This window comes from Malurus melanocephalus, unplaced genomic scaffold (genome assembly GCF_030028575.1).
Source record: "Malurus melanocephalus ecotype Western Australia unplaced genomic scaffold, MMel_1.1 scaffold_27, whole genome shotgun sequence".
Classification (NCBI taxonomy): Eukaryota; Metazoa; Chordata; class Aves; order Passeriformes; family Maluridae; genus Malurus; species Malurus melanocephalus.
The window spans coordinates 837,656-862,373 of NW_026623259.1; the positions used below are offsets into that span (position 1 = coordinate 837,656).

The window sequence follows — 24,718 nt, forward strand, 5'->3', positions numbered from 1 at the left end:
ATTGCAGGGTGTAGGTTTAATGATTTTGTGATAGACATGAAAAAAATATGATCACAAAAAAATGCTTCATGGTACAAGGAAATCCACATCTGATTTACTGRATGAGGAACAAGCTTTATCTCCCAAAGGACATTCATTGAAGATTCCCTTCCCTGAGACTGTTTCAGTTATCAGCATTTTCATTTAGATCTGAATTTTTTGAACATTTTCAAGGAATTTTAATGTCTGCATCTATTACTCTCCCTGTAACAAAATTAAGGTCCAGAATCAATTAGCCAAGAAACATTATTTGTGTAGAAGCCCAATAACTGCATCTTATGCCTACAACYAGACCCCAGGACTCAAGGGAATACAAAGGTGGACAAATGAATGGTGTTATACATAAGCTGGTGTTGACACATTTATTTTCCTATCTGCATCATGATATGCATTGTTAAATATTTTATGGGCAGGGCATGCAATCATTTATTGCTGCTTGTACTCCTATCTTCTCCATGAACAAACAAAAGCGTTTTCAGATCAATGTACTCAACTGAATGCATTCATAGAAAGGAAATGTGAATTCATCTTAAAATAAAGAAACAACAAGAAAACAAGGGAAATTCAATGCAAACAGTGGAACTATTATGGCCTTAATTCCTAGTGTGTATGTTCCTGCAGTGGATGTCTGAAATGAAAAATTCTGCCTCCCAAAAGAGGAATGACTGAGGCTGCCATCTTTCAGGTGCAAYTGCCCACCAAAACTGAAGGACCAAGCACACAGTATGGATAGCACTGGCGTTTTCTCAAGTGCTTTGCACAAACAGCTTTCTGGTATATGATCTGTAATCTGTAATTCTTAACTAAACAAGGTAGAAAAAATTAAACTCCAAGCCATTTCTGAGCAGAAAAACAGAAGCCTCCATTTTTGTGGGCTTCATTGTCTGCAGACGACCTTTCATGTGTCCAAGCTCTGACTGAAGTTCACCCTGGGCTTGAGACATTTGCAACATGTCACTCCATGTTGACTTTCTGATGTCTAATTAGTAAAAACACAAATTCTTCAGTTTTTCTCCTGGCCAGCTCACCCAGCAAGGACAGAAGGAAAGAAACCCTCTTCAATGTAGGGTTAACAATGAGTAAATGAAGTGAAAAATATCGTACTAAATACGCAAATGCTAAGGAATTATGTTAGGACATGCAGCCTTTATGTTCTCTCTCAATTGGAGGATTAAAGTCTTTAGTGTATGACTTCMGTTCTTTAAAGAATGTAATTACAAAAATGCCGTTACTTGGACTATGCTATAAAAATGCATGTATTTCAAAAATAAAGAGAATTTTAAAGGTAGATGTGGCATGAAGCCAGAAGAGTACAAGTTGTTCCAGACTTCATGGTTACGACTAAACAATCCCATTATATAAAACTAAAAACACTGCTACATCATAATAATCTTTGTTACAGCACATAGTAATAATTTTATAAAGCATGAAAATAAAGCTATTCCTGCTCAAAAATAAAATTCCTTTACTTGCATCACAGATTCACAGAATGGTTTGGGTTAGAATGGACCATAAAGATCATCTAGCTCCAACTCCCCTGCCCAAGGGCAGGGACACCTTCTGCTAGAAACAATCTGTTCATGAAAATCTGTATTTAATAAATCTAATTCTCCCTGAAAGCAAAAGCGGCTACTAAGAGGTGGCAAAAGCAGTAAGCAGAAGCAGAATTAATTCTTGAGAGAACATCCCAAAGTACTTTTTTCAGAAACTGACATATTTGCAGCAGTGGATTTTTRAGAGAAATTAAGCTGAGGAAATTATCTAGGAGCTCAAAAATGAGCTATGAGATTCCAGAAAGATAGAAGACCACAGTTACAGYATGACATAAAGTCTCTGAACATGGAGTAAAGCAAGATAGTGGACAAAAAGAAGTCAACATTACCAGGGCTCCTACCAAGTCCATGTGACTATATCCTATCTTAATACAGTGACAATGCTAGAACCTATAATTTATATGAAAAACATCAATTTAGGTAGTAGTCACTAAATTGCTATCTTTTGAGGGCTCTGTGCAGAATCACAATCACAACTAAAAGTGAGGGGTCTGAGTCGTGTGAAGATAAAGGAAGGGATAAATATCATTAGGAGAATCACAGAAGTCAGTCTGTTTTGTTTAAGAGCCCACTGAAATGAGGGATATTCCAACCTGCCCCACTCACTTACCATACCACGTGAATCTGTGACCAAACAAACCATATTTGAATATACAGACATATGAAGATGTTAAAACCAGCATTTATCATTCGCTCTTATTGCAGCGCTTTTGTATCAGAACAGAATAATTAACTGAAGATATCACTCTGTGGTGGAGACTGGCAAATGTCACCATTTACAAGAGCAGCACTCTTCTAAAATCCACATGGTAATTCTTGGTCTCGTGTCACTAAGAAGTATTTTCCCTCCAAATTTTAATAAATGGTCTTTAAACAACTGCTACAGATGTTAATAAAGCTAGAATCCCACTCAAGGCAGAGCAGCCGAATCTGAGTCAGACTCACTAATCCTTGCCTCAAGCACAGCAGCATTTGGGAGAGACAGACAGTAGCTGTCAATGCAAGTTGCTGCAGAAATTGTATTGTTAAATTGCTAGGGATCGTAATATCTTTATTAGCAATAAGTACTCTTTTTGTTTCACACAGCTTGATAATTTGAGGTGCAGAACACTATCCTTGCTACCTATCTGCCTTACGAAGAAATCAGCAATGCACACAAAAATACAGAATTTGACAGAATATTGAATAGAAATCTTTATTCAAAGCGCAGTAAAAGAAGTTGCCAAGAAAGTATTTGCTAGATTTGCAGAACTATCATACCAGCAAAAATCACTAATACCACTGGTCACAAAAAGATAAAAGATATAATCAAAACTGATTTAGTCTGGTTGAATGGCATAACCTCTTATACCATTTTAGATACACAGGTCAGCCCARCTGTTTACAAAACTTTTAATGCAGCCCACTGATAAGCATGCAGCACTCTTGACAACACAAGCTGCTTAGGTGTCTTCTGCGGCATAAAATGTGCATTTAGAGACTGAAGGTGTGCACCAAGATGAACACATAAACATATCAACTGAAATATCCTCAGCAAGGCTCTCAAAGCGAAGTATGTAGAAGCAGACTTCTAGGTCCTTTATCATGATCTGAAGAGTAATTTCTCAGCAGATGCTCCTAAAACTAAAATATACTTATTCTGACCCTTAAAAAGTGGGGKTTTTTTCTATGCTTCCCCAGGCCTAAGGAAGACCTGGAGACCCTCTTCTCTCCCTAAACCTCATTCATTTCTGAACAAAACTGTAGAGCATAGAGCAAGTTGCAATTCCACTGTCTCTCAGAGATAGATACTTACTAAGAATATAAAGCAATCTTCAAGGGGGTGCAGTCCCATGGGGCAAAAGATAAATACAATCTAGAATAAGTTTCTTTCATCTCTCTGAAGGAAGAAGCAATTAAGAGCTTCCATGAGCTTTGTCCAATAGCATAACTTTTGCCTGCCACCCTTCTCTTTCATAAACATACATCACCCTTCAGTTAAAGCTTGTTCCACAAGACCAAATGTTCTCCAGAACAATTCCAAAAAGCTGTAGATTTTCTCCTCAGGGACAGTAAAAGCAATCTAGTTCCCTCATAGACTATATCATGCTCTGTATAAACAATAATAAAACTGGAATAATTCTGTTGACTTTACTGGAGCTATTCCAACAATACACTAATCAAAATGAGATCACAAGTTAACTCGATACACACAAAYAGTGACAGATGCTGGGTTTCTATAGCAAAATATAGTAAATACATATCATCAGAAATACAAGCAAAAGCATCACCTATGTATGATTCCATTTCATGTTTCCGTGGAAACTACAGATTCATAATTCTCATTAATTCAACTCAACTGAATGAATTACATCCAAGCCAGCAAATCCATAAAAAAATACTGTCTCAAAATCAATCATAAAAGCAACAGAAATTCCTACCCATTTTTTAAAAATCAGCTTAAAAAAAAAAACCCTGGTTTTAAGTACCTTCAACATAATATTAAAGAATATGGTTTTCCTATCAGCACTGTATATAACCATAAAATCAAAGTCTTATTTAAGTAACCAACAACTCATTTCCCTTCCACTAAGATRCTTTACTTAGGATTTCAGTCTTTTCTTACATAAAATTCAAGCAAGACAATCTAATCCATCAGTAATGTCCTCAAGATGGCCTCATATATGCAATGAATTAAATACTCTCAAATATTTTATTTTTTCAAAGTGGCAAAGACTCACTATGTCCCAATCATAGTTCCCAGATGGTGTCATGAACCTCTTAACACTTCATTTCCATCATGTTCCATGTCTTGAGAAACCTGTTTTCAATCTTTCAAACACAAACAGGGCCTCCACCCTCTGTTCCCTGATGTTAGATTCAGCAGTCCCTAGCCAACATATTCTTCATATTCTTTTTAGGATGAATAAATTCATCTCCTTCCTCATCAATCACACAGAAACCTTAAACGACAGATTAATGTTCTTCAAACCTCTCTGTAAGTGTATTATTTATGTCTTCTATGAAGAAATGGAGGATATGCATTTATCAGMAATAAGTAGCTCCAAGAAAGTCTAAGAAAAGCATCTGCAAAGCTTACTTGACCCTAATGTTGCTCCCAACGTACCGGAGCTGTGACCCAGAGTTACTGCTGCTTTTATATTTCATCTAGAGACCTGCTAATTCTCAGCTCTGCTTGCTTAAAATGAAGAGCTCTAGAGGCATCTAAATTCAGTTCTGAGGATTTGGCTCAGTGTATGTGGAGAAACACAGAATTAATTGATCTGAGTAGAAACTCTATAAAATGACAATAAAACTCCTTTGTCTTGCACCCAAGTCCTTTCATTTTAACAAAACACTCCTGTTGAAGAGTGTTATCTGTCCTTCAGGTGTCTAAACACTGATGACTTTGGGTCTCCCTGTTACTGTGGGCTTTTGAGAGCTATGTTGCATTTAATTTCAACAATTTTCTATTTTGCTTAAAGTATCAGACACTTTTCTCTCTGGTGACAAAGTAAGTCATTCACTAATCAAAGCTCCGTTTCTCACTTTGCCTAAGAAATCTAGGACTTGACAGACACCCAAGACTCTGAACCAAGTGCTCTGCAAACACAACCATCCACACACATTGACATCAGCAGAAGGCAGCTTCACAGAGTATCTGCTCCCCATTGCCCTAYCTATAAATCACAGAACACATTCAGCAGGCTATAGTAAACTCCAGAAGTTGCCATAATTATGATGTGTGATATCTGAATGTGAGATTCAAAATTCTACTTTCTTGTGTATTAATGCCAGAACTTAGAATTCCAATGTTTGTCCCAAAAACATTTCAGTATTTGTCCCAGTGCCTGTGTAACAAAATTCATGAAGAATCAGCAGAGYTGGCTGGACTGAAAACAATGGTTTTGAAATCAACATTCTCCCAGCTGACCAGAAGACTGCTAAACCAGGTCTTTCTTCCTCATCCCTCTTTCTCACACTCCTAGCTGTACAATGGCTGTTTTCTGACAAGCTCTTTTTCAACACCTCTGTCCGGGATTCTAGTGATTCTGGAGCTTCAGAATTGTGTGCCTGAAGAGCCCCAGCAAGAGTCAGGAAACAAAGTTACTCAACACTTACCATCTGGTAGATATTTAGGATGAGAACCTGCATTATTATGGTGAACTCTGTTCAATGTTTTCAAAAAAGACTCATGTGTGCTCCAGTTCCAGAAGAAGATGTCAAGTACTGGATTCCAAGCTGGCAAACACATGTGCCCTACGACCTTTGATGCAAGTGCCCCAGCTCTAGAGAAAGACACTTTCCTTTTCACATTAAAATTCTCACGTACTTGCAACAAGAACTTCCCTTTTCACTAAGCAGATTTCTGGACCSTTCATTTGAGCTACCTAAAGCACACTACGAAGGTGCTTCAATCCGGTCTGGGATTTTATTTTGTGTTTAAAATTGAACTCTTTCATCTTAATTTGCAGAACAATGTATCTTGCTGTATTAATATCTTCCTGRCTTTTGTAGGAGTTGGAAAATCAAGTGTAAGAAACACAGGAAACTGGTAAGCAGTTCTACCATCATGTGACCAGAGCTGTAGAGCTCCATTCCTCCCTCTGTCACAGACTTGCTACGTGAGGTGATGTAAGTCGCCTCCTCAAAGAACTGTGTTCCTAAGCTGCATCCCAGGAACACCACTGAAAGAAACCAGGATCACCAGCTATGACCAAACTTGAGRATTTTACATATTTTAAACATATACATTGTCTAATGTGAAGAGCCGTCATCTCCAGAACAGCTACTGTTGAGTGTTYCAGATTTGTAGCTTGTTGCTTACTGACTTCAGCCCATCACTGGCAGCTCCCCTGCATACAAAGCTGAATACAGTCAGACACCATCTCAGAGGGGGTTCAGTTCATGATAATTACTTGGGATTTGACTTTTCAGTGATAGGTTTTATACGAAAAAAATARCAATGTCCTCAGATCTGAATAGTGCGACGCAAACAATGCGAAGAGCCAAACTGCAGCTTTGAAGGAAAAATACTTAAGACCTGTTTATGAAGTTAGCAGCACTCACCCATTGTTCAGAAAAGAARTGTTACTAACTTCATGATCAAATAATTAAAGACTGCACCTCATTGCACACGAACCAGGACAGCAAATTCAGTCTGCATGGATAACTGTCCATCTGGTATTTGATGGCACTTTCATATCCTTGTGAATATTGGATCACTTAAGTTAGTCTTTATGTACATTACACATACAAAATAACCATCAGCAGTGCTGAATGAAGCAGRAATGCTTGGTAACTTGCAAGAAAATGTATCATTTCTATGCTACTATTATGTAAATATCACATGTGAAAGAAATCCAAACTCACATCTCTCATCATTTTCACTGCTTCCCTGGTCCTTCCCAGCTTCCTTGCACACATTGCCAGCCTCCTTTTAATATAGACTAACACATTGGTGTCCCTTCCTGTATAAGAGGAAAAAGAAACAGCATTAAGATTAAAAAGATAAAACAAAGATTCATTTAGTATTCCAATACAAAATGAAACACAGTTTTCTTCCAACTTTTTTTTTACTTACTACCATTAATACTAGCTACCATCACAAGAATTTGAACAAAAAGTTACCAAATTCTGATGATTTAGATGTGGCATTACAGCATTGAAATCARTGTATTAATCCAGATATACAGTGGTACAAATAAGTAAGCTTTGCACTGGTGAAATATAACCAGATCTGAAGGTACTGTTATTATGAATACACCTGTCAACAAGGAGAAGTATTAAAGCAAGTCCTCTAGCAGTCTTTTTCTTAATGATTAGAAGAAAAGCATACCCTGAACTTTCTGTTTACAACCTTTACTCATTACCTAATTATCATCTTCAAATTCCTCATACCATTAATTAGGGATGGCAAATGAACATGTTTCAGATATGACAGTCTTGTGTGCTGAAGATTTCCTAACAGCGAAGATGACAGAAACAAAACAGTGTTGATAATTATTCTCTTGCAGAGTTCTTACTCCTGTCATTTCTCATTTGCTTCAAATGTGAACTCTTAAAATGCTTCTGGACCAACAGGAAATGAACAGACAGATAATCATCTATAAAATTACTGAATCATGAATCATGAAACTGTAAGACACCTGCTACAAATTATCTTTGTGTATAGAATGTGGTCTGTAAAGATTTTAGACTATTCCTAACATTTTCAAGCCTTTCATAATAAGAACAACATGGGTGTTGAAAACATCCAAGTACCTACAAATCATTTTAAAGCTGTGATCAAAATTTTCAAACAGATTAAGCATCAGATTGAAAGGACTGATTTAAGAGGAAAAAATAAATAAGGGAGGGACTAATTTCTTTAGTATATTCTATATTACCTAATTCCTTATCTCTTTATTGATTCCTACATATTTAATACACAATTTATTAGTTACATCTGTTTCAACATGTTTATGTAGAGTGCTATGAGGTATACATTTCACCTTAAGCTTCTTTTCAGGATTTTGAGCAGGAATGGTCAAAAGGCATTTACTTACTATGAAATCAAGGTAATCTTTCAGGCCAAAATTCTCTGGGGTTACTAATGACTTGGGATGCCTAACATCAGCAACGTTAAAAATAAAGATTGCCTGTGCTTTCTATAAAGTAATACCTTTTGAAAGAAGGCAAGTTGGGTACTCAGAGTCATTATTTACTCTTAAAATTTATGGTCTAACAAAATATTACATGAAGGAGGAGGAACACATTGAATAAACAGAAACAACAATATGTTGTTGTTCAAGAAATCACAGTGCATTTCACCTTTACAAGAYGAAATGTTTGCTTTTCATCCCAGAATCAACTGTGTAGACTAGAAATGGAATGAAAGGCTTCTCAGAACCATGGAACTGCAACACATCTATCCAAAGTCTCTCCTCTCACCTCTGCAAACCATGCAGAAGTCCAGCATATAATCTAAAGAATTCTACATGAAGCCCCTGTGTCCAAGGCAACATCTGAGACCGGAGCTTCTCTAATTTCTGTGGGTGCACACTGACATTTTCAAGGGGAGGCTGGGTGGTACAGAGTAGTGGGATGATCTAGCCTCTCCTGAAGCCCTCCCTGAAGACACAGTCTGAGCTGGCAGTGACTTTTCAGCCTCCCTGCTCTGTGACAATGCACTCAGTTTTGCAATTCAACTGGTTACTTCCTCTGCTGCAGTACTGAAGGTTCAGGGTGACAAATTTGATGATGACAGCAGCCATCTAGCCTACACAGGGTATAGAAATACTGTACTTGTAYCTGCCTGCACAAACCTTCCCAGATTACTTTGGTCAAAAACATCATGACACTGCTTACTGACTGCACGAATTAAGGTTTCACAGACAACCACAAGCCTGGTAGAGCCCAAAAATTGTTTCAAGGGTCCAGCTGCTCTATATTTTTACTTTCACCAAAAATGAACAAATCATGCTAAATATAATTTTACAACCAACAAATGTTTAAAATACTACCCCCAGGCTTTATGAAACCTCAGGTTTTCACATATAGACTTGCATACACTTTTGAAACTGGGAGTCACAGACAATTTTACTATGTACAGTTTTTATCAGTAATCTTCAAATCATGTAAGATCACCAGAGGCTGTGAATTCAGGTCCTAAGAAACCTGATGATGCCCAAAAGTATGCTAGTGCTTGTATTTATGTAATTATTTGATGCTATTTTTGCCTAAGGTCGCCATTGTAGTCTAGAAATAATCTTGACTGCTTGCTTTATTATCTTTTTGGTCATTTACTGTCAGTGAATCCTTGTATATTTTGTTAGATTTAACGAGTATCTAATAAGTATCACAGCAGATAAACCTGCTTATTCAAAATTTTTTTCAAGTAATAAAAATGTAGACGTTCAATTATTCCAGCAGTTAATTTTTATGTTTCTGTGACCTTTCTTAATAAATGCAACTAAGTTCTCAAATGTCCCACTGGCTAATGGGTCTCATTAACTTTTACACAGAACAACGCAGTGTGTTTACCCCCAAAACTGGTGGAAAAAAGCTGGCAAAGCATCACCTCACTCCTGTTTCCACCACTGTTTACTGCCTTTTTACAGCATGAGCCCAGGTTAGCAAAATGGCTAAAATCAACTTCATTAAATGGTGTCCAGCTTTTTCTGAATATCCGATCTCTTTGGCTCTGATACCTTTTCTTTTCTGTTAGGCACATGCTACAATATTTTCTGCCATGACAAAAAAAAAAGGCACATCTGTAATCAGAACATTGACAGTTCAAGCAAAGAAACAGAATTGTCTGGCTTTAGGGCCATATTCCAACCAATGTGAAACAATAATGATTAGAGGGAAACAAAAAAATATCCCAAACCCCAAATCCAAATGACTCCCTGAAATTTCTCCCCCTCCTTAAAAACTTACTGTGCTGGGCTTCATATTGGGCACCATGGTGCTGTAGCTGCTGACTGCGCCTGTAACAGCCCTCTCCAGCTTTCAGAGCCTGCTTGAACAGCTTCTCTGCTTCTACAATTGTTGTCGCTTCCTCTTCAGCTAAGAGAATATAGGCAGTAGCACATCTGCAAAAATATCAGAGGAAAAACCATGAGAAAGGTGTATGAAGTAAAATCTATATGAAGACATGCAGGCTGGCAAGGATATACAAAACACAGAGGAAAAGAAATTATACGCATGGACCTTTCTGACAAACTATTCTGATAAATAAATATTCTGTCAACTACACGATGACTCTCATTTTTAGGTACTATGTCACTCAGCCCTYGAGTACACCTACTGACAACTGTCCCAGAAAGTAATGCACTGTCTCACTAAGCCTACATCTCTAAAACTCCTTCAGGAAACCAAGACTAGTTTTGCACACTATTGTTTTTAACACACTGTCTCCCTTACTGTAATGGTATGAAAAGAATCAATAGAACTGTAACACTTGCCAAAAAAAAGAACAGATTATAAATGTAATTGTAGAGATAAAAAACAACAACAAAGAAAACCCAACCTAGACCAAGGGAAAAACAAAACAGCAATGTGCCCTTGCAGCACAGCTGCACTGGAAGTGTTTCCAGCAGGCTGAGAGGTGATCCTTCCCTTCTACTGAGCCCTGATGAGGCCACATGTGGGTGAGCTGTGTCCAGTTCTGGGCTCTTCTGTACCACAGGTACATGGACATAGTGCAGAGTCCAGTGAAGGGCCATAAAGATGATGAAGGACTGGGGCATCTCACATACTAGAAAAGGCTCAGAGAGCTGAGACTGTTCAGTCTGGAGAAGAGAAGGCTTTGGGGGGAATTTGTCAAAGATTGTAAATTCCTGAAGTGAAGGGGCAAAGAGCATAGTGCCAGGCTCTTTTTGGTGGTTCCCAGTAACAGGACCAGAGGCAATGGGCACGAAATGAGACACAAGAGGTTCTCTGGGAACCTCAGAAATACTTTTTTTACTGTAAAGGTGACTGAGTACTGGCACAAGCTGTCTAAGGAGGTTGTAAAGTCTCTCTCCTTGGAGATATTAAAAAGCCTGCTGGACATGTGTGAGAGTCCTTATGGAAGTCCTTATGGAAGCCCAGAGTCCTGGGCTGTCTCACGATTGACTAAGCCACAAGGCGGGAGAAAAGGGGGCTTTTTRCTCAAAGGAGTCTGAGCCAGGTTAAAGTGGAAAGACTGCCAGGTTCCCAGCTCCTGGGCTGCTGAGAACAATGGATGTGAGCTACGGATGATCCCACTGTTCCTGAGGAGAACGGTACAGGCCGCTGTTCATGCTGTACAATAGACATTCTTTCTCCACCACCTGGCCAGCAAGTCTGGACTTGCAACGCCCCCCGCCCCCTCCTGGCCTGCAGCCACTCGCTTTGAGACAGACTATAAAAGTCTCCTCTGAAGAGACCACCCCGAGAGACATCTCCCTACCAGCTGAATGACAACCATCGTGGGACCTTGGAAGACCTCGTCAGCTGGTAGCTATACCTGCTCCCTGGCCCTCTCCCTCTCTCTCTCTCTTTCTCTCTCCTTCTTCTAAGACCCCGTCTCCCTCACTCTCCCTATCTCCCTCTCTCACCCTTTCCCATCGCAAAATACTCAAATAAATTGTCTCTGATTATTTGAAGCATATACTTTTGCCTTCTCGTTTTCTTTTGCACCCTGAGATTCCAAAAAAGAACCTATCACGACTCCCGTTTCAACTCGAACGGATCGTGACAACATGGTCTTATGCAATGCATTGTTGGTGGCCCTGTTTGAAGGGAGGTGTTGGATACTGACCTCCAGAGATCCCTGCCAACCTCAAACTTTCTCTAATTCTGTGAAATGTGAGTAGGACAGGCTAATAGCTCACTTCTCCCTTTTCTGCTGCATGGTCTCCCAGCTAAATCACCATACAAGAAGAAACAACTCTTTCTCTTCTGATGAAACACATGAAGGAAATTCGTAAAGTATATGGAATTCTAGAATGTAGCAATCTCAGTTCAGCAACCTAAGGGGCTCTGTCCACTTTATGCATGTTAGCAACATATTTATATAGTCTGCCATACCAGTAAATCATCACAGCACTGGCATCTCAAAATACTTACACTTCTCATTGAAAAAAATAAGTAATGGACCCAGAGACCAAAAGTCACAGCAAATTACATTCATATTCTCTCGTACTATGAAACGAGCCTKTCGGAGGGTGTTTATGGGTCTCTTCTTTCTTGCTTCTGTTCTTGATGAGTGAGAAATCCAAATGGGAACTCTCCRTTCCATAAATGCATATTTCATATGCTCATCAGGAGGCAAGTTAATTCATGTTTTTCTATGCTGCTCCAAAGCCTGCTGACATCAATGGGAAAACTCCCATTGTCATCACTACCCTAAGAATCTTTTGGGTAGACAGCACAACATGCAGCTGAGCTTTTTTCCTTCTATTGTAGACCTTCCTTTCACAGGCCTGYACTCATGGTTAAAAATTACTATAGCAAACCCCCTGCCTTGAACTATCATCAAATGGATTTTTAAAAGACAGGAAACAAATGTTAATGTTGTTGTCACTCACTCATTTAATTCCAAAGCTTCATGTGCTGCAGAAATTCGGGCTTGAGGGTTTCTCTCTCTCCAGGCTTTCTGCATTACTATTCAATAAACAAAGGAGAAGAGAGAAMTATCAGTCATTACAGGATTAACAAGGAGAATCTACTACACCGTAACAACAGAATTTATTGATCTCAGCCTGACTCGTTAAAGAGCATTTCATATAGCTCAGTGATCATTCAAAAAGATACATAACAATCAGGAGCTTTTGTGGAGTATTTGTGCCAAATACTCATCTTTTTTTTCCTTTCATTTAATTAAACTTTTTTCMAGGAGAAAGTACGGCTGACAGATCACGTTGTCTGTACTGCCAAGTACAGAGGAGACAAGAAGCTACTTCCTCTTGGTGAAGCAGATTCGKCAGGGAACAAAACAATAAAGGCATAATTGAGGTTCTTATTCTAGTTTCTTACAGTGCTGTTGCTTTAGGTGAATGTTAAATGGAACACAACTTCCAGGCTAATAACACCACCTGATAGTTACACCATTGGGTTCAGAAAACAGGATTCATGTTTATGTGTCAAAAAAGCACAGTATGTTCTCCTTCATAATTATGCCTTCAGAATGGAACACCCAACTGTTAGTGTCTCTGCCTTCCTAAGAGACAAAGATTTATCTCTTCAGAGGTAAATTCTAATTATTGGAATCATTGTTTTATGTTTTTAGTAGTATCAAAGTCTGCATGTGACCTTCACAGTAAAGGCATAAACACAACTAAAACAAACACAACTAAAGCTGCTTAAACAGTCAGTTGTAAATGTGCTGTTCCCATTTTTTACAGAGCTTCTGACTGTATCAGGGAATGAAACGCAGGCCTCAAATTTTACATCAGCTCGCTCTCTTCTGTCAGCATAGACTAAATAGAACCTGGATAATGTAACTCAACCTACTACAATGCAGCCGGAAGCAAATTAAGCTGTATATGTTTGAAGCCACTGCAAGAAAAAGAAGGAAAAGAACAAGCCTTTATACTTTTAAATGGTACCCTGAATGACTCCAGCAGTGCAGCAGAACAACTTGGCAACGCAAATTAGATAGTTTACCTATATAGACACTTGTTCAGAGCTAGAATCTATAAACTCAACAACAATGGCTTTCTCGGTATGATAACTGATGCCTCACTGCATTTTTCTTGCATCAGTTTAAATCAGCCATTACCCTATTAGCAAAAGCATTTGTTTGCAAGGTCTCTTACTAGCGTCTGCAGGTCGTAAATGATCTGTGTCACACGTAAAGAATGTCTGATGGTCCTGTGCCGAAAGATTCATGTCATAGTAAGTCAAAGGTTCTCTTCCTGTTACCCATGTATACCTGCAAAAAGCCAACAAGAAGACATTTTGGTTAATAAGGTCACACTTGGYGAAACAAATCCCAAAAAGAATCCTAGACTTTTGAGATGGGCATAGTTGAATAAGTTCACCTGGCTGATCTTCTAACCAATATATAACCAATATGTAACCAATACATTGCATTTGACTGTACTGTGAGGGAGCAATGATAGCTGAACCCAAGCTAACGGGGATGGTGAAAAGTACACACAGGAAATAGRTAACACATATATTCAAACACTACATGAAATCTACATGGAATTCATTAGGTTGTTTGCTATAAATGATTTGAACAGAATTGCTGCATTAACATGAGGTATAACACACTTAGGTTTCTCCATTTTCTTTTATAAGGTAACCAAAAATTGGAGTAATAACAAGTGTATCAGCATGAATTTAAATTCCTTTTCATTCAAAAACATTTTATGAATTATAGGAAAACCTGACATGAGTGCACGTATCCACAGTTGATTTTTTCATCTCTCAAGTTAGATTAATGGAAAAGTACAGTTAAGCTCCTTAAGCCAGTACTGTGCCAGAAAACTGTAATTTTGTAGCACCTACCGATTATATTCAGCTCCTCTGAAGAGATTTAAAGGATTTCGCCAGACTTTGCATTCTGTAAGAAGCAGACACACATTAATGAATCTCTCCCAAATTACAATGGCACTTGAGGTTTACAAAAAACATCAATTACCATACAATGCGCCTTATCAAATGACTTATTTTTTATAGGTGCTAATGGAAAAAACGCATCACGAGCATTGAGATGAAGGTAATCAGACTGTTCTTCCTTTCTTAAATAATAATTTAATTACAAATTAGTGTCAACAAATGCAATCATTCCAGACAAATAACCACTAACAAAGCCCCAAATGCCAGATGAAAAGAATACTGATTAGTGCCAGGACTCACATTTACCATAATGTAGAACTGAAGAAGGATCACACTGGGTTATTGCAAKGAAAAACAGCAATTAACTTGGTCCCTACAGACTTGTGATTTTTACAGAAAAACACCACTGTCCAGTTAATGCTGTAAATCACTGAGTATCTCATCTACAGTTGCCAAATTTAATTCCTCCTTAGTGTGTGAAGCAAAAATCCATGGAAACATCTGCTGATCTTACTTAAGTTATAAGCAGATGCTGAAATTGATTGGCGGAGAAAAGTTGTCAGGTTTGAGAATATTAAGAACATTTTATAAATCTCCCTCAGGAGAAAAAATTGTCAATTTTTTACACTACAAAAAGTAAGACACATGGAAATCAACATCATCATCATTTAAAGCAGAAATTTTAAAAAATAAACTGTATAGCTTTTGAAAGAGTGAAGTATTGATTGTGGTTTTTCCTTTCATTTAACAACAGTTTTATTCTCTTAATTTCAACAAAGACAATTTACTCCAGTGAAGGTGAGACCAGAATAAATCCCTCAGTTTGCATAGAGACTCACTGAGGAGTAGCACATCATTCCATCACAGATCTGCCACTGGATGACCCCTCCCATGGTGCTCTGCAAAATCTCATCAGCAGCACTGGTCCTCCAGCATTTCTCCAGTACAAAAAGTTAACCAGCACACTTCTCCCTATGAAATTTTGTGACAAAATTTCTAAAGAGATCAAACCAACAATTTTCTGATAGAATACTGGGTCAGAAGGATTTCTTTACAGCAACAATATGCCTGTTCTGTTAAAAAAAGGAGTACTGAAGAGAAAGTCAAGCCCTCCTCTTTTGTCATGGACACAGCTCCCACATCTGATTATGGGGCTACAGTGGCATGGACAGAAAGCATTTTACATAAATTATTCACAGTAGCCTAAGGACACCCTCAGCAACAGAAAACCTTGCCAACTGGAGTAGGAGGTAGGCCCTCAGTTTTATGCCTACCCAGCAAGTGCATGGAACAGACACAGAAAGAAGCAAAATTTTAGGGAAGAGTGTAGTCTTTCAACTACCCACTTCAGCAGGCAGCTAATATGAGAAAGTTTCACTGGTTTACTCAGCAGAAGTGCTTGATTGACATTCAGCTGCTCTGCTGTGCAGCCAGAGGGCATGGCTGTTTGACAAGCTTCAACCCGACAGTTTTTACATAATATGACTTTCAAACCACTGTAAATGTTAAATCAATATCAGACTTCTCAGTTCCAGAGGTATAASTCAATGACTTATTCTGTTTGCAACCAATGAGATTAGGTAACAACTATGTGATTGCAGTGACACTTTTTGTTCATCTTACTTGAATCAAGTGGTTATGCTTTATCCAAAGTATGCAGTATCTTGGCACTGTAGCAGGGAAAGGTTGAAAAAAGGGGAGGTGAACAAGGGTTTTATTACCACCTTCTTGTCCTGGAGATGGTCTGGCATCTGTCTGGCTAATAAAACATGGTGTGCTCTTGTTCTCTTTGTCTTGGTATCTGCTAACACCATGGTCTCAGCACAACATCATTCTTCTTATCTTTCCAAATACAAAGGCATCTACTGCAACAGTCTACCACAGTCAAACATCTACACATGGTGAGCCGAGAGAAAAAGCCATTTCTACCTTGTTTGGTAGTGAAAGAAATATCCCAGTGTGCATGGTAAACCCCCAAAAAGTTGCCTTTTCTGTCACACTACAAACTAAAAATAAAACTATGTCCTTATTTTAACCTTTCAGAGACTTTTTCAGGGATCACTTTTTGAGCACTGATATCTTTCTGAAGGCACAAATGACACACTATCCATACAGACACACTCTCCAGAGACACTGAGWGTCCCAGCTCAGTGTGAATGTACTGAAAGGGAACACAGTCCTTGAATATTTCTTCATATCAGAAAAGCCAAGATGCTTGTGTGAACATCGTTAATCAAAATGCTGTGCCTTCTGCTTTAAAATGTCAGGAGTTATTTCAGAGCTGCTGAACTGTGACTGAGCACACTGATGAGTGCACACAGGTGTTTCCAAGCTATCCCATGCTTTCTGCCAGTTCACCCAAATCTAATACCCTGGACCATGCAGTGCTGCTATTCACAGCCTCTCTTCAGATGGGAATGACAACAGCTGAATTTGCTGTGCTATATGGAGGCTTCCCTAAGCAGAATTAGTCGGCAAATAACAAGGTTTTGTGAGGCCACCTATTTTATTTAACATGTAAGTTCAAAGCTAATTTTCATTTGCATSTTTTCATTTGCACACTGAAGAGCAGAAATAAAATCGGTCAGGTGCAAACCCAGGCAGCTCAGCTGCTGGACAATGTTTTCTCCGTAAGTGATTTTTTTCTTTGCATTCACTTTTCTTTACTTGTAAATTCTGATATATTCTAAAAGCCTGCAGACAAATAAATTTCATAAAATTGTAACTGATTCTTGGGCCACATCCCTAATAATTCCCAATATTAAGATTATGGCCTGTAGAGGCAGCGTAGAGGCAGATAAGAGCTAGGGTAGCGACAGACTGGCTTCATTTTACAGATGAGGAACACAAACCCAGATGCTCCTGCCCTGACTTTAACAGTGAGTAACTCCCACTCAAGCCAGAAGCAATAGCATATGAACATTTTCATCTCTCATGGGCTAATTTTTCTATCCATTTTCCCCAGGTAGCTAAGTCACCCAAGAAGGGAGACAAGTTCCCTTGGGGCTCCTTCCATCCACAAATTTCAGTACCTGGGGGGGCGATTCATTTGAGGCAGGCTGGCCTGTCTCTCAGAGGAACCATCCCCCTCAAAGCACCTGACTCAAAGCGCCTCAGGCTTGAATGGCTTAGGGTCAGACACCTTCACGCCTTGCACTGAAACTTGTAGAGGCCGTTTGTGAATGCCTGGAAGCTTGTAAAAATAGGGTAACAAATGTCTGAAATCATGCCTCCCAAACTGGAGGCCTTTTAAAAAAAACCTATGTTGGAACTCGCCCAAAGTCACAAATCAAGTCTGTAGCAGAATCAGGAACAGAACAAGCCCTAAAGCTGTTAAAAGTCACCATGCTTCCCCTTACTAAAGTGAAATCTAAATGCTGTTTACATACTACTTACATTATCTAAAAAACAAAGTGATGCAAAGCCAGATGCGTTGTCTGATTTTTKTAAAACAACTTTGTTATTACTCAAAATTATTTCAGTAAAAATACTASCTGCTTTAGAATCACAGAATCGGACAACTGGTTGAGTTGGAAGAGACCCCAGTGGGTCACCAGGTCCAACCTCCCTGCTCAAACAGGGTCATCCCAGAGCACATGGCACAGGAYTGTGTCCAGATGGCTCTTGAATACCTCTACCAAGTGAGACTTCCTAACCTCTCTGGACAAACTGTCCCAGCACATGGTCACAGTAAAGCAGCTCTTCCTCATATTCAGGTGGAACTTCCTGAACATCAGGTTCTGCCTGTTGCCTTTTGTCCTAYTGCTCGGCATCACTGAGCTCCATTCCCTCCAAACCTTCTGTTCAGATAGACAGTGACGAGGGCCCCTCTCAGCTGTCTCTTCTCGAGGCTGAACAGGCCCAACTCCCTCAGCCTTTCCTCCTAAAGAGACGCTCCAGCCCCTTAATCGCCTTTGCAGCCCCTCTGCTGGACAAAGGTACTACAGACAGGGTTCAGAACAAGGAGGAAATAAGTGCATCAGCCACTCRGTCTGAGCAAAACACACGGCATGAATTCGGAAAGATGCAATGGGCAATTAATGAAGCAGCTGTGGAGAAGGTGCCCGAGGCCGCGGCGCCGCTCACCTGAGACGCTCTGGCGGTTCGAGTCCGCGTCCCCGCCGGCGGCGCTGGCGGCGCTGGGCGCGCTGTTGTCCACCCCGCCCAGCAGGGGGCGCAGGTGGCTCACCGAGACCTGCTCGATGAARGAGGTGCCGTACTTGCGGAAGTACCACCACTCGAAGATCTGCAACGCAGAGACGCCGTCAGGCCCGCCGGACTTCGCCAACCTTTCCCGCCCGCTCCTCGCCGCGATTGCACCCCGCTCCTCCGCCCGCTCCCCCGCCCGCTCCTCAGGCCGCTCCCGCCCTCAGCGCCGCAGCCCGACCGTGAGGAGGCAGCGCCCGCCGCTTCCAGTCCGCGCACCCGAGGGAGGCACCTGCCCGCAGCATCCGTGCCCCAAAGACGAGTTAAATGTGACCCGCGTTCAGGTGGAAAACCTAAATCTTGTCAACGCATTTTTTTTAACCCCAAATAAACTTAAGTCAAATTATTTCAGCCGTTAGGCCTCTTTCTTTGAACTGACTTCTAGAAGCGCCCGCCCCCCTCCATTSTGCCCGTCAGCCACGTCGATAGGATCTGCAGTCCGGGTGAATTCGCCCGGCCTTCCCTCAGCTCCCTCTGCAGTCCAGGGAACGTGAGGAAAAGCAGGTTTCCTTGTTTCCCCAGTAAATGCTTCCACAGACTTTCACTGAGTTTAATTTAAAAAAAAATGTTAAAAATGCCAAACAAACTCCAGGAAGCTGAATCCTGTTACTTTCAGGATTTTTCTTCCCCGTAGCTGAACTGTGTTTTATTTTGTTTGGCTGACTTAGGCTGACTCCGAATTAATTTTATTTTGAGGCATGTGGTTCAGCTAGCAAATCAGAAAAGAAATTACAATTTACAGAGCTCTACTTGGAAAATAATTTCACAGCCTAAGAGAACACCTTGTAATTGAAATTATACACATAAATACATATCTCTGGTATTTTCACCAAAAATATATTGCTCAGTAAGAATACACATATTTCTGAAAACCACATAAACCTGGAAATTAAGACTATTTCATACAAATATGGAAAAGGTTTAGACTGTAAAAACTGTCCAGAAACACATGCTAATAATAGRTAAGTTGCACTTGAATCATCACTCAAATACATACCACATGAAACAAAAGCAAATCTAAGGAATTTTGAGACATTTGGCAGGACTCAGTCAGTAATACTGACTGCACTAAAAATTGTGAACRGTCTCTGCCCTTTCCATTTTCCTTGGTATCTCCATGTGTTACACCAGTACTGAAAGCTTTGATAAAATCTCTTCTTATTAGGCACAGTCAGCAATAAGGGAAAGGATTGTGTTCACATCTTTTGACACCATCAGTGCGCTGTTGGGCAGGTTCTGGTGTGTCAGCCAAAAGACAGCAGGCTCTGGAAGGCCTCTTAGGGGTCTAACTGCTCCAGAAAGGTTCAAGCCAGGCTTCACACACTCCCTCTATCAATGTTTTTYGATTTTTAAGTTTTCTTGACCTGTTTATGTAGTGGAAATTACTTTTGTCTCCATGGGATTGTCTGTAGACAAGACATACTTTTCCCCCCATCCCCTGTAAAGGAGGGGGAAAACAGAAAAATAAATTTTCCAGCATAGAAGGAAAATGTTCTTCTCCAAAACATGCTTCCAATGCATTGTGCACTTGGGCTCTCCTAAATTCAAATGTGTTGTTAAAGCAGCTRCAGGATTCATATGGAGGAAGGGAATCCTTGCTGCACAGGAATGAAMAGGAATGAAGCTGGTGGCTACTGGAGACAAGTCCACACAAGATTGTGTGGCAGCTCTGGAGATCACTCTCCAAAACAATCTAATGGCATTTCTGGGAGACATCAATAAGAAAGAATGGAGCAGTCTGATGTGGAGAAGATAGAAGGACACATAGCACTTGGGAAGACAGAGAGATGGTCACAGAGGATCAGAGCATTAACATACTCAGATCTTTGTGAACTTTTTCCCACCCAACTCACCAAAAAATCCACACAACCTGGAGAGTTCTTCCTTACACTGAGGGGCATTTGTCACTGCTCTTGTTTCACTGGCAYGTGCCTGCAGCAGCACCCAGGTGGGAATGCCAAGTGCCAAGGACAGAATGCTGATGCCATGTCACAGCATTTGCTCCACACTGCTAAAATGSTTCCCCTGGCACCCATCACTGCCTCTGAATGCTGGAGATGGTGGACAGGGAGCTGGCACATGTGAGTCAGCTTTGGTTTCAGCTGTTCCCTTGCTCTTAGGCACACTATCTAAGGGTGTTTAAATCTTAAGATCTAAGAGAGCATCATATGAATGTGGCTGACCATGAGACAAAGACTGTGCCATTAAATATAGTCACAGATCTACTGTGAACATCTGTTTCTGTTCTATCTTTGAAAATTTTGAAACAAAACAAGGCACAAAAGCCACAATTCTACCTGTCCAAAGTCTCAGAGGTAGTGGGTGTTAGGAATGAAAGATTATAGTCTTGCACTGAGGGAAGGGACGCTCAGTAAGACTTTCACCATAATGTAAGTCAGGGACTCAAGTACAGCTGCCAGACTGGCCATGCAAAACTCAAACCGTATCTAACAAGCTTCGTACTTTCTCTAAGAGAGGGATAAAAAAAGGTTTTCCAAAATGTGCTAATAAATTCCTGCTCATTATTTCAATCATGATCAGCTTTTAGATGAGGTYGGTAAAATCCAGAGAGGGAGAGAACAGCACAAAAGCACACTTGAGCCCACTTGTCCTGCACAATGTATACCAGCTGGAAAGCCGTCACACTGAATTTCAATGAAACTGAGGGAACAATCACAAACAATGTACATATATATAAATGTGGTCACTGCTACACTTCTGCTGAGTGACAGAAACTTGCTGAAATGTGACACAGCTGTAAGTCTGCCTCCCTAGACATACAAAATACATTAATTACTTTTAAAATGGCATTAATGCTCATAAATTGTTTAAGGCAGCTTTGAAAAATATTTGCTACGTTGAGTGAATCCAAAGCCAGGAAACATCMGCCAGATCTCAATGCATGGAGTCTCTTGGAAATTAAAGCCATAAATCATCATCATTGAAAAACCTTTGMTTCGAGTTATTTGTTCAGTGTGTATGAGGAGGTAATCTATAATCTGGTACTCAAGTCAAAACAATAAATTTTCTTTGCAGAATTTTTGCACCTCTCTCAGACAGCATCATCTGGTTTGAAACCTGATTTCTGTAAATCAAATTTGACTTCTAACTGCATTATACAGTTTGAAAGCCATGTGAAGTCAACAATCTTTTGACAGTTCAACAGATGAGAAATCATCTGACAGAATAAAATTACTATAAGGATTAATTACCCATTGACAGAGATCTGAATTAGAGAGGAAATTAATCAGGAAGGTAATTTCTGCACCACTTCTGAAAGAAAAAGCCACCTCATTTCTGTCATGTACATACAGGGGGAGGGGAGCTCAGTTTCAGAGAACTCCCTTTCACAGCAGTGGCAAACTTCTTGGGGCTCTTTCTAGTTGGTCCCTGTGCTTTCAAATTGGAATAGGGTCAAATAACTCCGAACCCTCAAGGGTTTTTTGGGATCATCATGTTCACAAAGGCCAAGTTAAAGCCCTGTTCTGAACATTTCCAGCTGTGTGTGTTTAGAAATGCAAATTAGAATTTTTATTTTTTAATCTGGTATAGGTATTGCTTAATGTAAGAGTATTTAATTTGGGAAATTAATGCACTTAATTCTTCTTAATGCACTTCTCTTCCCCTGTGCAATGAAAATGTTATAGTCATCCTCTTTTCTCTGCTCTCACATACAAACAATCCCAGATAATTCTATTTATCTCTGTAGCAACAAATCTATTCTGCATCACTTGGTTATCAGATCTGATCTTCCTGCCCTATTTTTCAGAACATATATTCCATTATAAATACATGAATTCACAAGAGATGGTTTTGGTGGAGGCTCTCACTAAACCAAGGAGTCATGTCTATTAATGACTTGAATTGTGCTTTTCTGTTTATCATATCTGAGTCAGGCATCCTCTCTTAGAGCAAACACTCTGTCACTTCCTCCTAGAGTATGTGTATGGAGTCTTCAACAGAAGCAGCAAAGGATTTCATTTGCCAGCAACTTCAATAGCTCAGATTTCTCTTTAGGCCTTGTATTGAGACTTTCAAGTCTCAGAGGTGTAGATTTGGATTAAATTCTTCTAATAGCAGTGGTGCTAACAACCAATGTAATGGATTTAAATGAAACTCTCTAGAGGAATAACACAGTGATAGCAAGACTTGATTCCATGGTTAAGCCTATTTTATAAATAAAGGGACCACAGCACAGGTTTGGCTCAAGTCATCCATGTTTACTAGCACACTGCCTGACCCGTGTCAGCGCTCCCAGACAATGACTACACATGTTCCAGGTGTATTACAGCCGGGGGCTGTTTCCAGTTGACAGTATGGAAAAGATCATCCATGTTATGAGAAGCAAGAGTGTTTATCCATATGAGTGTGGCTATACAATGCTATTTGCCTTCCAACAAAGAAAGGCCCTGGTCTGTTTTATTTAGCTGTTAGGGGTAGCCAGTGACTCCAGCACATCCTCCAATACTGCCCATCTTGGAATAGGAAAAAACATGCCTCTGACCATGCTCAGGATCCTTAATGACAGCCTGGAAGGATAAGCATCCTCATTCCTTCTGGATTAAACAAACCCATTCAGCATCCTCTTAGACTTGCTCCTAGCTGCTGAACCCCCACTTGTCTTGTCTCAAAGAGTCAGCAGGAGAAGATACATGCAGTGCTAGTGGCCAGGGTATTCAAAAKAAATACCTATTTGCTTCATCCACATCTGGAAATACAGAAGTGGAAAAGAAAACAATATATTGCCTGGTTTAAGTGTAGTACTTCTCTCAACACTGTGCAGACCACAGCTAGTTACGATACCTTTTCCACGTCTGTTGACCAGGTTAAAGCTTGCCTTCCAAYAGATACTTCCTCTCTCATTTGCTCCTTGGCAAGCGTTTCCAGTTTCTTAGGAACTCCCTACAATGATTCTGCCATTCCTGAACTCTAGGTCTTCTTTGAGCAGAGCAGAAACTTAGCATGGTTGCCATCTATTGCTTTTCAGCCCTCAAAGACCGTCCCTGCACAACAGTCAGACTAACAGTSTGTGGCAACACCCAGAACTCGGTCACCTTTCTGCCCTTCCATAGCAAACTACACAAAGGTAGTGAAACAAGCAGAAAATCAATTAATAGCTACAGAAATTAAGACAAGTCCTTCGTGTTACTCAGGTCCTCTCTCAGACTATACCGGTACTGGTACCATTGGTTACAAAAGGCTGTGAGTCTGACATACTACACACATATTGGATGGTAGCAAACAGCCTAASTGCTCATTGCTAGGCAGTGTGCAGACTCAGAATTCATGTTCTACCTCTGTAGAGGTAATTCTTGCATCTGAAAGATCTGGTATTTATTCATTACAGAATGTTTTTCATTGTGTAGCAGAAGACACTACTGTCCCAAGCTTGGAAATAAAATAAGAAGGCATTCTTGGAGGAGATTTAAGTCTCAGGTTCACTTCTATCTGTGCTTTGTTAGAACTGAGACTCTTACCAGTTTGCAATGCAAGTGCCTCACGTGCTTGTTAGCCAGCTTTCACTCTGGTGATAATTGCATGTTAAATATGAATGTCTTAGTGACATTCACACAGGTCCAGTTTACAGCATTTACTGGATGTCAGGYGTGTTTCATGACAGTTTTATTACCCTACCTGTGGAAATACCTCAGCCTTCCAGACATCGAATACAATGCAGCTCATTGTATTCTGAGAGAAAGCACACTGTATTTTACTGGATTAAAAGTAACTGTGGTAGAACCAAGTTTGGAATACAGTATTTCTAATGCAACTGTGAATTAAATCTTGTTCTTATGTTTGATGCCTACAACAGTGCAGGGATGAAGTAAATATATACTAAATTTTTAATTTTAAACTATGCGCTGTRTTCAAGTAATTGTTAAAGAAAATGCTTGAGATAAAAAATATTTTCTGTACAGTTCTGACCT

General features: G+C 39.9%; 1 protein-coding gene across 3 annotated transcripts in view; it reads right to left on the reverse strand.

Annotated features, from left to right (window-relative positions):
- Nucleotides 1–24,718, reverse strand: part of ST7 (suppression of tumorigenicity 7) — a 129,850-nt gene that overhangs the window by 29,185 nt on the left and 75,947 nt on the right. For all 3 annotated transcript variants that reach the window (XM_057390480.1, XM_057390479.1, XM_057390481.1), the window contains exons 3-8: nucleotides 18,672–18,831; nucleotides 14,535–14,589; nucleotides 13,838–13,953; nucleotides 12,608–12,683; nucleotides 9,993–10,147; nucleotides 6,945–7,042 (exon numbers count right to left, since the gene is read on the reverse strand). In XM_057390480.1, the coding sequence (XP_057246463.1) occupies nucleotides 6,945–7,042; nucleotides 9,993–10,147; nucleotides 12,608–12,683; nucleotides 13,838–13,953; nucleotides 14,535–14,589; nucleotides 18,672–18,831 (660 nt within the window). The remainder of the gene's footprint in view (nucleotides 1–6,944; nucleotides 7,043–9,992; nucleotides 10,148–12,607; nucleotides 12,684–13,837; nucleotides 13,954–14,534; nucleotides 14,590–18,671; nucleotides 18,832–24,718) is intronic.